This window comes from Canis aureus, chromosome 9 (assembly GCF_053574225.1).
Source record: "Canis aureus isolate CA01 chromosome 9, VMU_Caureus_v.1.0, whole genome shotgun sequence".
Classification (NCBI taxonomy): Eukaryota; Metazoa; Chordata; class Mammalia; order Carnivora; family Canidae; genus Canis; species Canis aureus.
The window spans coordinates 54,269,847-54,290,650 of NC_135619.1; the positions used below are offsets into that span (position 1 = coordinate 54,269,847).

The 20,804-nt window shown below is 43.7% G+C and overlaps 1 protein-coding gene across 19 annotated transcripts in view; it reads left to right on the forward strand.

Annotated features, from left to right (window-relative positions):
* Positions 1–20,804, forward strand: part of NRXN3 (neurexin 3) — a 1,534,711-nt gene that overhangs the window by 91,014 nt on the left and 1,422,893 nt on the right. For all 19 annotated transcript variants that reach the window (XM_077910198.1, XM_077910203.1, XM_077910191.1 and 16 more), the window contains exon 3: positions 8,616–8,633. In XM_077910198.1, coding sequence (XP_077766324.1) covers positions 8,616–8,633 — 18 coding nt within the window. The remainder of the gene's footprint in view (positions 1–8,615; positions 8,634–20,804) is intronic.

The following is a 20,804-nucleotide window of genomic DNA, read 5'->3' on the forward strand; positions in this document are numbered from 1 at the left end:
CCAGAGAGCAAGGAATTCTTGGAAAGAGGGCAGATCCTTGGTCATGTGGAAACCACTCACATCAAGTAATAATGATGATTTGCTAATATTGATTAGTACTTCCTCTGTGCCAGACACTCTCCTAGTGCTTTTATTTTTATTTATTTTTTTTTTAGAAACAGACTTTTTAAAAAATTTTTATTTATTTACGATAGTCACACAGAGAGAGAGAGGCAGAGACACAGGCAGAGGGAGAAGCAGGCTCCATGCACTGGGAGCCCGACGTGGGATTCGATCCCGGGTCTCCAGGATCACGCCCTGGGCCAAAGGCAGGCGCTAAACCGCTGCACCACCCAGGGATCCCTCTCCTAGTGCTTTTACATAGTTAGCTCCCTGTAACCTTTACATCAGTCCTACAAGATAAGTAGACTTTCCCCATTTTACAGATGGAGAAGTTAAGACTCAAAGAGGTTAGTTAGCAGGGCTGAGCTCATATACAGTGTGTAGAAGAGCCAGGAATTTTACTCAAGTTTTCTTGACTACAGATCCTGCCTCTTAACCCCTGTGCTATCTGCAGGAAACAGGGAAATTGAAGATATCTGTATCTCAGCCGTTTTTCCATGAGGATTGACTGATTTCTTTTCTTTTTCCTTCTGTGATGCACTCCTCTCTAACCTACCAAGATGAGAGACATCCTCTCGTTTAGGTCAGTTTGTCTCCTGATTTTGTGCTGTTCTCTGGGATGTAGGTGTGTACTCTTCTCCTTGAGGTCATGCTCATCTGGGGAGGATGATATACATTTTCTTGACCTAGGAAGTTGACCTTTGTGCTCTATCTCCTGGCTCTGCCCACCTGCTATGAGGACTTTTCTAAAGCCTTTTGGGGTGGGAGCCTATTGCAGGTGCCAACCTCATGGCCAAATACTGGGAAGTCCTATTTAGCTAGAGATGCCTTTTGTTTGCAAGGCTTAATCAGCTGGATAGAAGTTCAACTTGGCCCTTTCAGTTTACCAGAAGTATATCAACAAGCCCAGGGACATTCATAGTAACAATTTCAGTGTTTATTGAACATTTACTCTGTGCCTGGTGTTGTGCTAAGCACTTTATATGGATCATCTCATTTGACCCTCATAACAGTCACATAAATTAGGTACAGTCAGTTCTGTTAGAAAGCTTGTTTTGAAAATGCAAATTTGTTCCAATGTGATTGATATATTAGGAGATGATTTGAGCATAATAATTTTGCCTTTGATTATGTATGATTTTGTCCACAAGAAACATGAAATAAAGGCAGGAAACTGTAGCCAGCTCAAACAGGCTGTGTGAAAATAACAAAATGCATGCACCTCAAAAGCTTGCGTGCTTTTTCAGTTGTGTGTGCTGTGAGCCACACCCATGCACATCTGGTGCTATAACTCTGTCCAACATCAGAGCATCCTTCTCTCATTACTTGGCAACTACTCACAAGCTTCCTGTTTCCACAAGCACACTTCAAGTATTTTTCAAGGGCTCTACTGATTGTAGTGCTTATATATTCCTTTAAACATTTATCACATGTAAAACTGGTTCCTATCTTCTGTTATGGGTCACAGATGAGATTTTTGGGGTGTCATGCCCCAACTTCATTTTCCCTATTAGCTTTGTAGTTTTTACTGTGTGATTTTGTACCATGTAGTGACTTGTAGGAATGTACACATGCTTCTAGCAGAACTGACTCCACTGCCATTATTTTCATGTGGACAAAGTGGAAGGTAAAGCTAAGCAATTAGATGAAAGTATTTGTAATAACTAGTGGTAAAGTCAGGATTCAAACCCCAGATTGCCTTACTCCCATGTCTGTGCTCAGAATCCCTAAAGCATTAATTAAACCAAACCAAACCCTGTTGTCTGAACTGTTCTTTGATTGCATGTGTAACAACTAGACTCCTTGTTCCCCTGTCAGTTAAGCTCTGGCTTCTCAAGCCAGAGCCACTACAAGTATATTAGAGGCCCTAAGGTATTTGGGCACAGTAATAACCCAGTCCATGGGTGTGCCATCCTTGTTCCTTCCTGCTTTGCAGCCCACTCCTCTCCCTGCTTCTGCCGTCCAGGCTGGCTAGCACCTGACACAGCAGCTACCTCTCTGCTCCATCTTGCAAGCTGGAGTTATTAGCATCAAAGAACAAAAGCAAACAGCACCAGGGCTTGGGTGGGGGGGGTGGTGCATGGGGGCAGTGCTCAGTCTTCTACAAAGGCGGATAAATGGCTCTATGTTGGGGCTGAAGCTAATACCACCTGGCCTTTTGTGGAGAGACATCTCTTCCTGTGTTTGAAGAGCTCAGACACTGAAAGCTGGAAAGCGCCCCAGAACACAGGAAACCCAGCCGCTTCGCTGCTGGAAGTTTGCTTTAGCTCAACTAACAAGATCATTTCTGTATTTGTTCCTGAAGTAGAGGGAAGAACTTTGTGCTCACTCTCCTCAGGGACAAGAAAGGATAGGCCACTGGAGAGATGCAGTCCATGCCTTTTTTTTTTTTTCCTCTCCTAATGTTGTAGTCAGGGGGACTCCTCAGTTGAAGGCCTGACCTGATGCTTATGGGCCTGGGGCAAGAACAGACATGAACATCTGCCTCCCAATGGGCAGCCTCCCTTCTCTCTACTTCTAGTATCATGAAGATCCTTGTGAACATTTGTGAAGACACCCCAGCTTGTAGAAATCCACAGCTCCTGTATATTGCTTTCCCTTGGTAATTTCTTGACACTAATATATATATATACATCAGTGGATTGGTCAGCTTTTGGGAGAATGTACCCCAGTGAATTTGGGGCAATTTGGGAAAGGGATTCTGAGTACCTGATTGTACTGTACAAAGAGGTTAGTGTCCAGTGTTGCTGCTTCTTGGTGGGAACATCTAGTTGGCCTTGTGGACTCCTTAGATCCTGGGGTGGGATATAGCTGCAGAAGCAGCAGAGCATGCCCCTTTACAGCAATGAGCCCAGTACAAGGACTCCGGTTGGCCACGCCTATGATCATATTGCATTTGGCCCCTTCCCTCTGCCCTGGGCTTTGCCTTTTTGTCATTTCTGTGAGATGCCCTATATTCCTATCCCTCATTTGTACCTTGATGGGTCAGATGGTACCTGTCCTGGTTTGCTCTTTTATTCAGAAAGATAGCTCTACCCTTATTGGATAAGCTACTCTGGGTATGAGATATATTAATAAGATAGAGCCTCCTCTCTGGGTCTTAGTTTCCTTATCTCTATAACAGGATGAATAACATTCCTTCCTGGTAGGGTTTTGGTGAGAATTAAATGAGATAAAGTATATAAAGCACCTAGCACAGTGCCCAGCCCCCAGAGAATATTTGATAAACATGAACTTTATTATGAGTTAGTGCTTTGTATCAGGGATATATAGACATGACCCCATTTTATTCCTCGATTACCCTTTGACATGTGATGCTGGACACAGTAATTGGCTCAGGAACAGACACATGGCTTGAGCTAAACCAGTGAGAGCCTTCCCAGGGAATTTTACCAGAATTACCAGGAAATCAGCTGCTCTCTTTTCTCTAGTGCTGCCATGTTTTGTCTTTGTTACCACATGGGGACAACTGTGCTGGATTGTGAGGGCAGCACAAGAGAAAACAGTTGTTTTTAATTTAGGAGAGGATTAAGACAGACTCAGGCTCCAAAGCCAGCTCTGATCCTCTGTCTATAGGCATTTGCCTTAATTTCTTTGAGCCCCACTTTTCTTGTGTGTAAATGCAGATACCAGTATCAATCGAGATGATTTATTAACCATTCAATACATATTGCTGAGTACTTACTGTATAACAGACCCAGCTTAGACACTGGGGATATAAGCAGTGAATGAAACAGACAAGACTGCTGTCATGAAGTTTGTATTTCAAGGGGGTTATAAATAATAAAAGCAAAGACCCATCCTATGATGTCAAATAGTGATTAGTGCCATGAGGAAGGAAACAAAGGGTAAGTGGTAGAGAAGGGTTCCTAAGGAAGATCTTTTTGAGGAAGTAATATTTGAGCTGATACCTAAAGAAAATGGGAACTGTCTAATATATGCCTGACAAAGACCATTCAGTCCAGGGGCTAGCATATGCCAGACTATAGGCAGGACCTGATCAAGTAGTGTTAATTACTTCTATTGTGATGGGGTGAGGGGGTGGGGGGACTGAGGACTGGCTCTCGTGACCTTGTACTTCCCTCTTCTGTCCCCCTAACTCTGGCACTCATGCTGCTCTTGGGGAAAAAAATTTCTGATGAAAACAAATTCTGGCCCAGTCTGGGGCTATCTCTATTAGGAATGCCACGCTCAAAGCAGGGATTGGGGCAGCATCTCAGGAAAGGAAGGATTTGACCATTGCTGTCACCCATCACCTACTATCTTCAGCATCACAACCAGGGAAGAAGTAAATTAGGGCATTCCTACCTTCACTCAGTCCCCCTTAGATGCTTATTCCATATTCGACAATAACATTAGCCACGAATGCATAAGATCAGCACACTTATTTTAAAGTTCAAAAGGAAATATTTTTCCTATAGTTTGGAGAGATCTGGGTCTTCTAACCATGGGGAAAAAGGAGGGACCCCTCCATATGCTGCTGTTGTGTCTATAAAACAGCTCAACCAGGGAGCCTTCCTGCCTTCCCCTTCATTGGGCTACATAATCTCACAAGGGAGGAGTCTGAGATCCCCCCACTTACTACTTGCACACATACCCACGCCCCTGGAGAAGCTCTGGGGAGTGTAGGGCAGGCTGCACAGCCAGCCTCCTGGAGGCGAGGCCCGGCCAAACCTTTTGGGACCCCACCTGGTGAACTCTGTCTTGGGTCTGACCTATTTTCTAGGAGAGAAAATAGAATATAGATTTAAATGCAGTGGTGCTCTGGAAAACTACAGGCCCAGCAGTGTGAGAAAATAAAACAGTAGGGGGGAGCAGAGGAAGTGCTGGTACAGGTGAGGATGCCACCTCTCCTGAATCAATCTTACCTGGTTATCAACTGCCTTTTCTTCTGCAATTTGCCACCCTTCTTTTCCATTAAAAAATTGATATATGTATACACATTTACATATTTATCTTTCCTCTGAATAGTCCTGGGGCCCAGTGCTGCTCCCCCAGACACAGACTCAAGCCTGCAGACCAATAGTAAGTGCAGACAGAGAGAGCTCTGGGGATGGTCACTTTGGAAGTGGGACTGCAGCAAGGCAAGGAGTCAGAAACACCTACAGCTGCATCCTAGGTCAGCCTTCCTTACTGTGTGACCGCAGGAAAGACTTTTAATACCCTTGTCTTCTCACATATGAAGGTGACAACATTACTTGCTAATGTTGAGGACTTTCTAAATGTAGTTACTATTCCAAGCTCTTCACAACCACTCTAGGAGGTAGGAACTACTATCAGGCCCATTTCACAGATGACAAAACTGAAGCACAGAAAACTTCCGGTACTAACCCAACATCTACATAGCCTCTAGACCTAGAGCCTGAATCCTGGCAATCCAGCTGTGGATCTCCCTCTTTGTGCCAATTCCTATTACCTGGCCTGAGTCACATGACTACACTTGGAGCTAAGGTGGGGGTAGGGGTCATCTTTACCAAGCCACATGGATTAAGGGTGGGAATGGATTCTGCAGAAGACAGCTGGGACTTGTTACACAAAGAAGGGGTAAAGGATGGGCAGACAGTATAAGAGATGAATATGGTTGAAGTTCTGATTCCCCCCTACACCCAGCAGCCTTTGCCATTTTATTCTGTTGGTCAGAATTGAACGTGGAGATTCAGATTACTCTCTGCTTCTTGGGCTGGGGGCCAGGTGACACCATGTGTCTCTATTCCTCAAGTTGGACACAATGTGCAGAACTGCCTTCAGCTCAGTGACACAGCTAGAGATGGAGCCTGGACCCTGACCCCTCACTGAAGAAGGTTTTTCTTAGTGTTCTTGTTGCCCCTCTTTGGCAAGAAGAGATGCTATTTGTTTTATGCTCAGGACTAGAACTGAGGGCAGTTAAGACTTCAGGAGGGAATGGAATTTTTTGGACTCCTGTTCCTGTTCTCCTACAATCTTTTAACTCCTCCTTGCCCTGCTTCCCAGTGAGGAGGAGAGGGGAGGAAAAAGACCCAAGGGAGGGGAGGGCTGGAACAGACACCTTCATTCATAAGTAGAAGAGTTGAACTGAAATCACACACACACACACACACACACACACACACACACACACACACACCCTTAATTCCTGTGGGCTCTTGGTGTTTCCAGGGAGCCATCTGGTCAACGTTTTTTGGTAATTCTGTCTGTGGTAATTCAAAATGGTAACAATCAGCACAGCTAACATTTATGCAGTGTTTGCCTTGTACTGAGTTAAGTGGTTTACAAGTATTTAATCTTGTAACATTGCCATGAGGGAGGTTCTATTTTTTCCCCATTATATAGCTGAGGAAAACAACTCAAAAGTTTAGTGATTGACCCACAGCCATTCAGTAGGCAGAGATTTGACAGACAGATCTGTCTCCAGAGTTTAATATTCTAAACACAATGTTCAAATGGGTAACTTAGTATTGAAAGAATTTTGGGATTCCAAGGTATCCTGCCTCCTTTGGGTGTTTGTGCCTCCAAAGAGCATGTTTTCATGAACAACGGTGTTGACAATTCCACCGTTGAACTCCACCGCATGTAAATAGTTTGATATCCAGTTTAATGAAAGGGTATTTTAACGACCACTATTCTAGGCAATCCATCAGGCACAGTTAATTGCCCTGCTTAGTTATTTATACAGAATGTTTTTCCTTCCCACCTCTTCTATTTTGCTACTTTTCTTCTTGCTGCCACTCCACCCCTGAATCTAACAACTCACCAGAAAATCTGAAAGGGGGTGTGGCTGAGAAATGATTCAGAGCTCTCTTGAAGTTGCTTTGGGCAGATACAGCTTCTGCGGAATACATGGTGTGGGCTGGAGAAATGCTTAGCTGTTGCTATGGATTTGCCCCTCCTGGATGTATGGATGTGAGGCCACAGCTCTCTTAGGTCAGTGCCTGGCTTGTCCTGGGGCAAGAATTCTAGTTCCTCTAGAGCTGCTGAAGCTTTGCAAATCTAATTGCAGCAACTTAGAAGCACAGTAGATAAAACCTATGGCTCACTCATAGGGTAGCTAGGAGGACCTCCTCCATGGCTCCAGGGTGTCCACTTTAGGCTGCAAACTGAATTTAGGTCCCATACGCCTCTGAGGGACCTGGGTTTCCTTTGAATAAATGTTGAACTGAGTGGGATTCAAGAGGTCTAGAGTCTTATCTAGTCTCTGTACCTGAACTAAGTGTGTGACTTTGGGCAGGTTTCTCAACCTCTTTTATCCCCCATCTTAACCAAAAATGAATTAGGTGAGATGATGTCTGTGAGTATCCCAGGGCTACCATTCTTGGTGATTCTAAGTGAGTCACCAGGTTTGCTGGAATGGCTAATGGTTTCCTGAAGCAGGAAACCCCTGTTCCATCTCCTCAGTTGAAGCATATCCTTTTGGTTTGGGTCTAGAGGTTTTTTTTTTTTAATTTTTATTTATTTATGATAGTCACAGAGAGAGAGAGAGAGGCGCAGAGACACAGGCAGAGGGAGAAGCAGGCTCCATGCACCGGGAGCCTGACGTGGGATTCGATCCCGGGTCTCCAGGATCGCGCCCTGGGCCAAAGGCAGGCTCCAAACAGCTGCACCATCCAGGGATCCCGGGTCTAGAGGTTTTGACAAAGGTTTAGCTTGCTCTTGATTGGCTTCTCAGCAGGATTTTATCTTATATTTGAGGGTAGGAGGAGGAGTTTGTGTTCAGGAAGATGATGGGAGTGAACCATTCTTCATTTTTTGAAAGTTCATTGGCTTAATTCAAATGTCAACCTTCCTAGGGCTGGATGTTTATTTGTAGTTGTCAAAAGTGATTTCAAATGGCAATTGCTGTCATTAATGATGGGGTGAGAAGCCAGGAGAAAAATTAAAGGGGGAGGCAGAATTTCAATTTGTATGGCAAATGATCTACTCACACACAATCTCCTGCATACACACTGCTGTCTGTGATGAAGGATGGTCACTGGGAATACTGGAGAGAGAGGGGATTATAAATGTTTTGTTATCTTCTGTCCTTCAGTCCTATATGGTGACTAATGCTGCAACTTGCTCTTAATTCTCATGGCTCTTTTTCTTTGTTCCTCAAGGGAGTGGTTTATTATTTTTTCTCCCTGTGGGGAAACTTGCTTGATATGTCCAGTGTTCTGTATCTGGAGGCGAGGAGGATTTGCTTGGGTGGTGTTATGCAGAAATCAACCAGAATATTTTAACCAATATTCTTGCAGGATTCCAGTCTGCTTCGTGCTTCAGAGCCCTATCTGATTCCAGGATGATGTCTTTCCGGACAGATGTGAAGCTCACCTCTCTTGCTACATGCACAGTGGAAAGGGAATTTGGTCCCTCAGCTTGCATGGATGGTTTTTGGGTGAAGGTAGAACTAACTGCTCAGAAGCTGAGTACCTTTGGGATCTTGCATGAACATGATAGTCATGCAAGGACATGTTGCACTGTGTGTGCTTCTAACACTCTTCTTCCTTTTTCTCCCCCTTTCTCTCCTCTGCCTTTCCCTCTCTTTGAAAATGCTGCCACAGATGTCAGTCAAGGTCCAGGTAAGTCCCTGTGTTTGCACAGCTGCTGTGGAATTTCCCCTCTGTCCGATTGTGCATGGTTTGATTCTGAGTGAGACCTTTTTCTAGGGACTCTAAACAGAACAGAGATCTAAGTACATTGTATTTTCATTGATTTGGGTTGAGAAGAAATGCCTTGAATTGATATGTTTGTATTGGTTTTGCAAACCATTTGAAAACCAAAGGAATGTGGTTCCCATAGTTATAAAATCACTTCCTTCTGATTAACATTTTCGGGTGAATCAAAGAAGTGGAAAAGGAGCATTTTGGGGAAAATATTTTTTAAAAATATTCTTAAGATATGAATTCTCCAATTTAAGACTATTCTTTGCCTTATACATAAATCTACTTCTATAGCTTCATGTGGTTGAAAGTTGAAGATATGACATACTTAGCATGGAAAATATGTGGGTGAAAGGAATCTTCTTTCTTTTTATTCTAAGAAATGGCTTTCTCCCCACACCACAATGAAATTAGCAATTTTTAAATGGTTATGTAACTAATACATGTTCACTGTATTAACAACGAAATAAAGAAAAGAAAAAAGGAAGTAGAATGGTTTTTGTCAATGAACAAATGGAAGAACCATTTTATGCTAATTGTGCATTTCTCTTGTTAAAATACATACTCATCCAGAGTTCTAATTGTAAGCATCGTATGTGTGTCCATGTGTGCACACACACATATGTATACACACATACACACAGGCTCATATGAGAGGATACAATCATATATAGATAAGAAGTGTCAGGTGACTTAGAATGATTTGGAGACTGTTCTAACCTGGATAGAATTTTGAGTTAAGAGTAATTAACCCTACCAAAAGAGAAGGGAATATCATCATTCTTAGCTATTTTCACATACTTTTTCTTGTTTAGTTCTTGAATTCTTATAATATCAATACAAGGAGTAGGCATTATTATATCCATTGTAATATAATGGAAATTGAGGGCTGGCAGGTTAAGCCATTTGCCCAAGGGTGTAGGGCTCATCAGAGGTAGCACTGGGATTTGAACTTGGGACTCTGGGTCTCCAAAGCCCACCCACACTCCATTGGAACATGCTAAAAATTCCATCACTGAAAATTCTCATCAATTGGAGGTCTTCTAAATATTTCCTAATGGGACTAGTGTTTATTTTTGCTTAGAGATAATGTGATGTTTTCATTATTAGCACTCCTCTTTCCAAATGAATTCATCCTTTTTTTTTTTGACTATCTAAAAGAATCAACCAGACTTAAGAAGGGTTTCTGACTATAATCTATATGATATATTACATAGCATAAAAGAGTAAGAATAATAATCTCCAGCTAAAACACAGGGTTTCCCTGTCTTTGTTTTCCTCTGTGCACACCATTCCTTTGAAAATAAATGATGTTTGAACTGATACATAGGATTTCCTAGGAAGATAGCATTAAATTAATTTTCTATTTAATAATATTTTACTCAACAAATATTTATTGAGAACCTACTATGTACTAAGCACTGTTCTAGGCACTAGGGATAAAACAGTGGACAAAACAGAAGACAATCCCTATACTCTTAGAGCTTTTATTCTACTTGAGGGAAGACAATGAACTGAAGAACTATATATATTCACACACATATTACACATATTACATATATGTATATATTATATATATTATATGAGAGCGTGGGTGATGAGCACTAGGGAGAAAATTGAACCTGTTAGAAAGGAAGTTGTTAATTTCTAGAAGATGCTCGGGAAAGGACCTCTCTGTTAAGATGATGCTTTCTGGAACATTTTAAGGTGGTGAGGTAGTAAGCCTAACACATTAAGTTTTGTTTGTAAAAGTTCTACTTAGTTTAATACCTCCTCCTCCTGCTTCCTGGCAGAGATGTGACTTGGGGTCTCCACATTGGCTTGTGTGTGTTGTGCCCTGCACAGGGGCTCCAGGCGGAGGGAATGAGTGGGGGCTGAAATCCAGCCTGCATTCCTCTTGCCAAGCCTGCACCCATGGTGCTGCCTCTGACTTGGGGGATGGTTGGGGGCGCTTTTTTGTACTTCTCACAAAGGCGCCTATGGGTCCTGGATGAGACAGTATGGCAGAGTGAAATGCCACAGACACACAGGTTCCTGTCTGTCTTTCTAGAGGGTGGAAGTCAGTGGGTGACCTTCCCTTACATAATGGCAACTGTAACTAGCCCCATGCAGCCCCATTTCAGTTTTACAGTCATTATGTCATCTTATTCTCTTAACCGTCTGAGGTGTGTTCTCTGAGCCTCATTTTTCTGCTAAGGAAGTTGAGGCCAGGAGGTTAAAGGATGTGTTGAGGTCACTCAGACATTGAGTAGCTGGTCCAAGAGGGAATTCTAGCCTGATTACAAATCTTGCACTCTTTGTGCTGCCCTTGAGGTGTTGAGGGCTGACTGCCAATCCTGTAACTCCCCACCCCAACCCATTGCTTTCTAGTGGTTTCTGAGCCTGAAGCAGATCACTAGTTTAGAACCTTAACTGGTGGCCCAGGACATAGCTGGAGGCAGCCTGAGCTGCCTGGCCCAGGCTGAGCTCAGTGGCAGCCTCCCGCCTCTCTATGCCCCTGGCCAGGCAGCATGGAGCCAGCAGCATCGTGGCTCTGAAACAAGAAGCCTTTAGTGGTTCTCTGATTTTTTTCCCCTTCCCCACAGGAAGACAAATTGGGGATTTTATGAGCTAATGTAACTGTTTACCCAGCGGCCACTGGAAGATGGTGAGGGACAATTGATTATTTTTACATGCTGAGGATATTGGTAAGAAGTAACCTGCTGTAAGATGCAGTTGGAGATGGGACCCAGCAGGCAGCACCTTCCACAAGGTCCAGGAGATGGGTTGGGGGTGCGGAGAGACTGTCCTAGAAACACCCAGGAGAAAAGCTGCCAGTGATACTTCACCAGACTTCCATGTGGGAAGATCCACAACCTCTCCTCCTAGTCTATAGGAGGCAGTTTTTAGGATAATCAAGTAGCATCAGGCATTTGTGGTGTGCTGACCAGAAGGAGGAGAGGGACACTCAGCTGTGATTTAACTCTTCACGTTGATCCTGCCAGGCAGGTATTACCATCCTCTCTCAGATGAGAAAAGTCTCAGAGAGGGTCAGTAACTGCCCACAGTCGCCAAATGCGAGTACAAGACAAGGATCTCACATCTGTCTGCCTCCAATGCTTGTGCTCTTTTTTCTTTGAAACCCTGGCATTTCCAAGGCAGAACTGTGGGCCAGGGGTGCTTCTGATCTGTGTCTGTATTCTTTCTGGGCAGTGCGTAGCACATGGTAGGGCCACAAAAATATTTATTGAGCAGAGAGTATAGGAACAAATACCAGGGCATTGTGAGTCTGTAGGGTCCTGAGACATATTGGAACTCAAAGAGTATCCTGTCCAAAGACTACAACTATTTTGCTTGTCAGAGGAGGAAACTGAGACCCGGGGAGGGGATGGGGCATCTCCAAGGTCAGGTCACCCATTTGTGGCCCAGAGGAGACCCCAATTAGGCACTTAACCCATGCCCCTGGCCCATTGTGATTTGTCATTGGTCTCCCTGTGCTGCCTGGGGCCAGGAGTGGATAGTCTCAGCCCCCTCTGTACCATGCCATGCCCTCAGCTCTCTCCCTGTTCCTGTGTGTGCCAGAACTCTCTGCCAAGGGAAGAACAAGCCCTTTGGAGGTGCTGAAGAGAGTGGGGTAGAGGAAGGATCTAGGAGGCAGAGAACAGTTCTGGGGCCTGTGGGGGTAAGACCCCTCACTTCTCCCACCCCCCGCCCCCAGTGCTTCTCCCTCCAGCCATGACGGGCTGTTTATGGTGCTCCAATGACAGTCTCTCTCTTCAGAAGGGATAATTTCTCAGGCTCTGCCTGCTGATTAGAGCTAGAATTTAAATGAATAACTGTGACCTTGTGGAAGTGCCCTAGTTATTCAGAGGCCCGATGAGGAAATAGGCCTCTTGCTTAGGTCCATCAGAGCCTTGGCAGGCACAGGAGGAGGGGCTGCTGTCTGCCAAGGCCCAGAGGAGGCCTTAGCGTGCTGTTGCCCAAAGCAACTGATGGCCTTTGCTGGAGCCTCCCTCAGCCCGCTCTTGATCTCTGCCCTCCGTGTCTTCCTCCTTCAGTTTGAGTCATCTCAGGGCTGTCCTTGAAGAGGGGACCTGATTATTTATCCTGAGCCCTGCCCTGTCTCCAGGGAGTCCAGTCTGAGGGATGCTGCTCTGAACCCGAAGTCGGGATACAGCACTATTGTGTCTGACTTGTGTGATGGACACAAAGGGTTTGCCCTAGAAGTTACTCCTTGGAGGAGAGCCCCCAGAACTGTGACACTGGCCTCACACAGGAGCTTGTTGGAAAAGCAGAATCTCAGGCCTCACCCCAGACCTGCTGAGTCAAAATCTACTTTTTTACTAAGATGTTCGGGTGTATACACATTAACGCTTGAGACACACTGACCTAGAGCGTCTAGCTTCTCCTCCTCTTGGGGGCCAGCAGGGCCGTGTCTACTGAGGAAGATACATTCTACCACATGAATGCCCCATTCGTTGTCTCTTCTGCTGGGCACAGCACAACATGTCCATTTTCTGGGTTGACAGGAGCTGGGAGGGGAAATGGGATGAGGGAAGGGAAAGGGAATGAACACTTTCTGACCAGTGAGTTTGTGACCATCACTGTTCCAGCACTTTCCATTTAAGAGTTTACATACTGTAAGGCAGGGCAGCTCAGGACAGCACAGGGTTCCATTAACTACTGCTCAGGGCTAACTCCAGCCCACTGCCAGCCTTCATACGGCCTTTCAGCTACAGTTAGCTTTTCACATTATAAATAGTTGAAAGCAGTCAAAAGAATAATTTGTGATGCACACATCTTATGAAATCTCAATTTCAGTGTTCATAAAGTTTTACCAGAACACAGGCATGCTTATTTGTTTCTGCTCTGTCTCTGCCTGCTTTGCGAAGGTGAGGTGGAGTAGCTGTAGCAGAGACCGTGCGGCGTGCAAAGCCTGGGAAGACTTACCATATGGACATTTACAGGAGAAGTTTGCCACCCTTGGGTTAGAGCACAGACTTAGAACCCAGATGCCTGGGTTGACATTCTGGCTTTCTCCCAGTAGGAACAGTATGACCTGTTTAAGTTACCTTGCCTTTGTGGCCCTACTTTCCTCATCTGTAAAATGGTGACAGTAAGTACCTACCTCACGGGGCTCTTGTGAAGATTAAGTGAAGTCTTCAGAACAGTGCCTGGCATATAGTAAGCCATGCATAAATTAGCTAGTATTATAAGTTAGCTCATTTGATCTTTTCCATGCATTTTCACTTCACATATGAAGGTGGCCTCAGAGAAGTTTAAAACAAGACATTCTTTTGCCTGTCTTGGTCTCCCACACTTCCGAGGCATGCTCCCAATGCTGTGGTGGAGAGCTCCTCAAAAGACATCTGCTGTGCTCCCCTTGTCACACATTCTCTCCCATCTGTCCTGATCATTATGCCTTCAGTAAAGAGGTCCCTCAGATCCTGGCCAATACTGCTGTGAAGTAAGGCCAAGGAATCCCACCAGGGGTATGGGGTGCAAGGTGACCCATATTTACAGAGGTCCCAGGCATCCATTGTGGATGAAGAACCTGCAGTTCTAAGATGTTATATCCTTTTGCCAGGGTCAGAAGCAGGTATGGTAGGTACCAGGATTGAAACACATATCTGGGATTTCTCCTCTGTCATTCTTCCTCCTTCTGGCTCTGCTACTTTCTCTGGGGGTTGTGTGGCCGTGGGTAAGTCATGAAACCTCTCACAGCCTTAGGCTTCTTTTCTTTAATATGAAGGGATTGACTTAGGTGGCCTCTCAGACTTCTTTCATTCTGGGGATCTATGATTAGGCCTCCGACTGAGATACCTCGGAGAACAGCAATCAGGAAGATGCCTTCTCCTATACCGAAGACTTACAGCTCCTATCTCCAGTGGTAACCATAACATATTTTGTCTTTTCTTTGCTATTCTTTTGGGCAGTAGTCCCATTTGCTTTTCTCCCTTATTTATTAAGGAAAACATCTGACATTGTTTGAACTTGTATTTTGAGCCAGGTGTTAAAGTACTGTTTTTGCATGCATCATTTAATTCTTTTGACATCATCAGAAGGTAGATATTAATAACGATATTAGACCCATTTCACCCACGAACAAATTGAGGCTCAAGGATGTTAGCTCATAATTCCACCCAGTAAAAAGTGGCAGAGCAGGATGCAAACCCTGGTATGTCTGGCCCTGGAGATGACTCATGGGGAGTTCCATCAGAATGTCACTTCACAAAAGTACACTCTTGTTCACTCTTTCTGTGCTCTGGGCCTAGAATGGTGCCAATATATTATAGGAATAGAATAAAACTGGCTCAATGAATAAATAATGCTTGGGACTCAGCTCTTAGTTTTTCTTATTACTTCTCTGAAGGAAAGTCTGCTTTTTGTATAGGGGCTCACCCTGAGATAGAAGGTAATTGAATTTTATTCAGTGCCCATCTTGGGCTTGGGTCAGTGGAGGATGTAGGCAGTAAGTAATCCACCATGGCTGTGTGTAATTGGATTGGAAGGCGGCCCTTGGCTGGGCTAACAATGATCAGCTTCTAGCCAGTTGCCCACTGGAGCCTGGGAAGACCCCCTTGGCTGCTGTAGCGCTTCTTGATGAATAAGTGTAAGTACGGAGCTGCTTCCCAGCCTGCCCCCAGCTATAGCTAACTCAAGGAGGTAGACCACGGGATCTTGATGCCTTTTTTTTAGAGGATTTTAAAATCATGTCCTTTACTATCCTGGCAAGGCAGACCCACTGGGGTGCTGGTTATGGTCCCAGTTTGTTTCTCAGTTCTGGAGGGCAAGGTCAGAATTAGAAAACATCATTAGAACTAGTTTTGATGGGATAGTACTGTCCCCATCACTGATCCCACCAAACATGTGTGGTGTGTATTTATTGCTCCAGTGACAAACTGGCATTGGTGGCATTAAGAAGAAGCAATTCATGCTAAATGCATTGTAATGTGTGGGAGAGTCTCACCCAAAGATTCGTATCCTCAAAATGCCATTGGTGAGTTCACAGAGAAACTCTTCTAGACCAATTCCCTCCTTGTACATGTGGGGAAACTGAGGACAGAGAACTTTCATGTAACTCAGTTAAGTCACACAGCTTGTTTATGGCAGCCTTGGAGACCCTCCCAGTCTGTAGATCTACCTAGCAAGGTGTGGTAAGGACCTTTTTTACTTAATAAACTCATCAATTTGTGGGGTGAGGCCTCAGAAGGAGTTGGGAGATGGAATACAGCTGAGAGTTGAGGACAATGGGTCCCCTGTGGGGCAACCTAGTTGACTATGACCTTGGAGGGAAGCTTCTGAGGCTGCACTGAGCAGGTGGTCTACTACTGCTGCCAATTTGTTGGAAAACGCATTGGCAAGAGATGGGAGGTGGAGTAGAAAGAAGGCCTAGATATACCAGTCTTCTGAATAATGACCAGTCCTCTGAATAATGACCAGTCTTCTGAATAAAAACTGGTATTGGCAAGAGATGAGAGGTGGGGCACAGAGAAAGCCCAGATATACCAGTCTTCTGAATACATAATAATGACTACATATTTTCAAGCCCTTTCTGTGTTCGATGAATTGTGCTAAGTGCTGTTCATACATGGTTGCAGGTGATTGTCACAGTAATCCTGAGAAGGTACTTTACAGGAAGGAGGCATGGAAGAGTTAACTTGCTCAAAATCCCATGGCTAGAAAGAGGTAGAGTTGGGATTTGAATTCAGGTTTTGGATGATTTAGAGCAGTGGTTTGTAAAGTTTAGTAAGCATCAAAATTACCTGGAGAACTAATAAAGGAGATCCAGGCTCATTAAAGTAAGACATTTCCCCCAGGTGATTCTGATATGACCAAAGTTAGAGAACCACTATTTTAAAGAAAGTGATCTAGAAGGTAAAGGGACTTAAAGCTCCATTATTAATCACTATTTTCTACTTTATAAACATTAAAGGAGGGCAGGAAGTTGAGGGGGGGCAGGTGGAAGAGAGAGTGAAATGAATGATTCCCCCATTGAGCTCCAGTGGCACCTTAGGTAATGGGATTTATAGAGCCATTATCATAATACATTATAGTCAGCAGTGTATTGTCCCCCACAAGCCCCTTCACTGGCCACTGTGGGCTTTTGAAGGACATGAGGTTTCTCCTTTTGAGAGCAGAGATTTACCCATGCCTGCGTCCCCGTTACCTGCCACAATGTATGTGCTCATAAAACTTTGTTGTTAGAAACAGCACTTCAGGGATGGAAAGGACCCAAAATGTTGTCGAGGCTCTCCGTGCACCTTATTTTTGAATCTCTTCTATAAGAGTTCATTCAGACTTGGCTTGGACCCCTATGGTGATGAGCAGCTCATTGCTCCTTTCACTATTCCATCCCATTCTAAGAGCACTGAGTGTTCCAAAGCCTTCCTTATTCTGAGTCACTCTAGCTTTTACCACCTGTATTGCTTCCAGCCTTTGGAGACGCACAGAATAGATCTAATTACACTCCCAATGTTTGAAGATGGACCTCTTTGTCTTTAAGGACTTTCTTTTTCTAAAGGCTAAACCATCTCCAGTTTCCTTGGGCATTCTCATATAAGGGTTTTAAATTCTTTCATCCAGGTCATTGTTTTCTGAAAAATGACTTTTTTTTTTATCCTTTCCAAAGAAACATGCCCACACCACAAATGGTATTTTGGACATGTCCCAACCACTTCATTATAGAGGGATCCCGCTGCTCCCTTTTCCTAGACTTTCTACATCTATTAATGGTGGCACAAATACCTTTGCTTGTTTTTTTTTTTTAAATAATTATAGCATTAAGTTGAACTTAGTCACTGAGAATCTTTACTCTTTTGTGTACACTGCTGCTAAACCATTTCTCTCCCTTTTCTGTGCTATGCTTATTTGACTTAGTTGGGATCATTCTTTGATTTTGTTCAATTCAGCCCTGGATTTTTAAAATCTAGCACACCATGATCTCTTAGGGTAAGGTTCTTTCATCTAGCACACCAGCTGTCCTTTCCAGCTTCATGTCATTTATGAATAAAGAACAATTTTAGAAAAGTTCATGACAGTTGGAGTGTAAGAACTTCTCCTTTGGGAAGAGTCTTTTCTAAGCCACAGTTACTGATCCTTTAACCCTTAGGGTAATAAGCATGACTACCTCAATTTTTCTTCTTTCTATCATGTTTATGCATGAGGAAACTCCAAACCACCTTCCCCCCAGAAGAGGTGGAATAGATTGGGAAGGTGCTGCATTCTTTCCTCTACCCCATGGTTATACCATACAGAAGCTATTGGTGATTCATGGGTGACACTGGAAGAAATATTTTCTGTTCAGTCCAGCCACCAGGCTGTAAGAACAAAGCTGATCTAGAGGCGAACAGTGAGTGGGCTAGTACAGTTATATCCTACAAAGGGCTTAGCAGTGAGAATGGCACATGGTGGCACCATAAAAGGGCAAACCCAGAAGCTGGGATCTTGGTAGGGATCTGCCTTGGAGAATTAGCCACAGGCTGTCTTTGTCATTAGTCCAACTATTCAGTTCATCCCCATTACTGTTCAAGGCTCATAGAAAAGCCAAAAACATATATGTAAGTAGGTAATTGTCCCATGTGTCAGCTCATGACTGCTGTTAGGTGATTGAATGAAGCTTCGTTTAGTCTCTACCTTCTTGATTCTGGGTCGTGCTCTCAGAGTATTAGTTTGAACCATTTAAAATAGTCATTTTTGTAGGTCAAAAGCAGTCAATTATCAGTTTTGTATGACTCAACCCAATAGTTCCTTGGCCTTAGTTCATAAAGTACCTTTGTTTTAGAATGGATTTTGGGTAATTATCTCCAAAAACCCCACTCTGACTCTTCTATGGCATTTCTGGCAAGTGAGGCTTTCCCTATTAATTGACCTTCTGATCTGGCCAAATGTGCTTACTCTCTTATCTTCCATGCTCAACTTTAAAAATACTTGAAGGGAGTTCTCATGTCCTTTTCTAGCTTTCTCCTGTTTGGGCTATATATAGCAGTTCTGGCAGCCATTCTACATGTGACATGCTTTAGGACCCCCTGACCACTCTGATTCTCCTCTTTGGGGCACATTCTACCTTATTAATGTCCCTCCTAGCGTATGGCACCATTCTCTGAACCAAAACCCTAGGTTTGGTATATTCAGTGATGAGAAGATGTAGGACTACTGTCATCTTTTGGTTTTGGGGAAAAGTGGGGGGTTGTGCTTAAGGGTTAGAATTTACATTTGTCCGTTAAGATTAAGTCTCACTTTGCCTGTTCAGAACCTTTTGGACCTTGATTTTGATATCTAACAAATTAGCTATTCTTTTCAGCTTTAGTTCATCAGAATATCCAGACACATGCCAGTAAGTACTTTTAGCCAGGTCACTGATCAAAATGTTGACTAGGCCTAGGCTCTGTTGAAAGTGACTATCAAACCCCTGATAGATACAAGGACACTGGAGTCCACGATGAAGGTCAGGGAATTGCCCAGGGAAGGACTGGTCTCCATCACAGTTATGAAAATAGGTGGAGACTTCTTTCAGATCCACCTTTTCTCTTTAAATATTCCTCCCCCCTGTCCTACCCTGTCTCCTAAGTCCTTTCTCCTTCCCACAGTGGCAGACTTCCTCAACCTGTGACTTCATGTCTCTATCCTTCCTTTATTCACAAGTCCCTGTGTTGCTCCTATCTTTGAAGGAAGATTTAGTTTGGCTTTCTGAAGATCTCACATGCAGGACAGTGTCATGGCTGGGGAGCCGGAGCATGTCTTATGTTCAGATTTGCATTTTAATGAGGGGCGGTGGTTTAATAACCCTAAGAAATGCCCTGGAAAGGAAAAGCTTCATGTTTTAATAGAATCTCGGTGTGGGGCTTGGGGAAAGGGAGATGGTAGCCTTTTAAAAGGGCTTCCTGCAGTGCTCTTTATATCTTGTTGGGCCAAAGTCATAAATGAAGTTGAATTAGTATCCAGGCACTATTTTCTGCTGCTGAATACTCTTCAACATATTTCCTCCTTTCTCCACCAGAATTGAACAAGGCAGGGTAGCTTGTGTTTTGGTTACCGTCACAGCCTGGAGAGTCCATCTGCTGGCTTAGAATCCTCACTTCACCCCTTACTAATTAGTGTGACTTTGGCTCTAAGCCTTGGTTTCCTTACCTGTAAAATCAAAATCATAGCAATGCGTTTCCCATAGTGAGATGACACGTAGCCACACAATGTCTGCAGTAAACAGTCAACAAATATTAACTGCTGTCACAATTCTTTTTTCCAAGTTCACCAAATTTCCTCTAATGCTTAACATGGTAATGTGTATTTCTTCTTTCTCCTTCTCTCTTTTCCAAATTCTCAGTTACCTTAGAGTCATGGTCACTTGTGGCTTCCCTTCATCCGGCCCCACCCCTTACCACCTTCACTATATCCTTAGTTCCTCCAGAAACATCGATGAATGTTTCTGTTACCTTCTGATTTTATGTAATTACTCTTTTAAAAAGTCCTTGTAGCTTCATAAGAATTCAGCGTTAGCACTTGGCACTTGTAGCAATTAGTGACATTTAATTTCTCTTCTTCAGTATGGAAAAAGAGATGATGTATGTGGATTTTATCCTGGGATAAAAGTTACCCTGAAAGTGAATGAAAGAAAAGTCTTGGCAGAGATAACTTGCTTTTTTTTTTTTTCTGAATCTTTTTTTTTTTTTAACCCCAACGAACAACTTTCTTCTTCCCTTGAAATACTTTTCCCAGTTACTCAGGCAAAATGAAGAGAGGTAGGATGGATTGAAAACCATCTGAGGTAGGTGGGATATTATAGGTTTGAGGGGGGAGACAGTATTAGCTTAAATTATGAAGGCCTTCAACTTCTGGCCTGGTTCCTGAACACTGCATCTTCCTCTTGCCTGTTTCAGTAAATGGTTCTTTACTCTGTATCAGTCATTCTCATGACAGGCTTCATGATGGCCACAGCCGCTTACAAATGACTTTGCTTTCATAGCGATTTCCATTCTCCCAAACTGCAAAAGCTACTATCTCCATGGGGATTTTCCCAAAGGATGTAGCAGAGTTTAGAGGGCCATACGTATATTTTGCATATAATTTGCATATGATTTGCAGTCTGTTCTAAGGCAGTTTCAGTTTTGTATG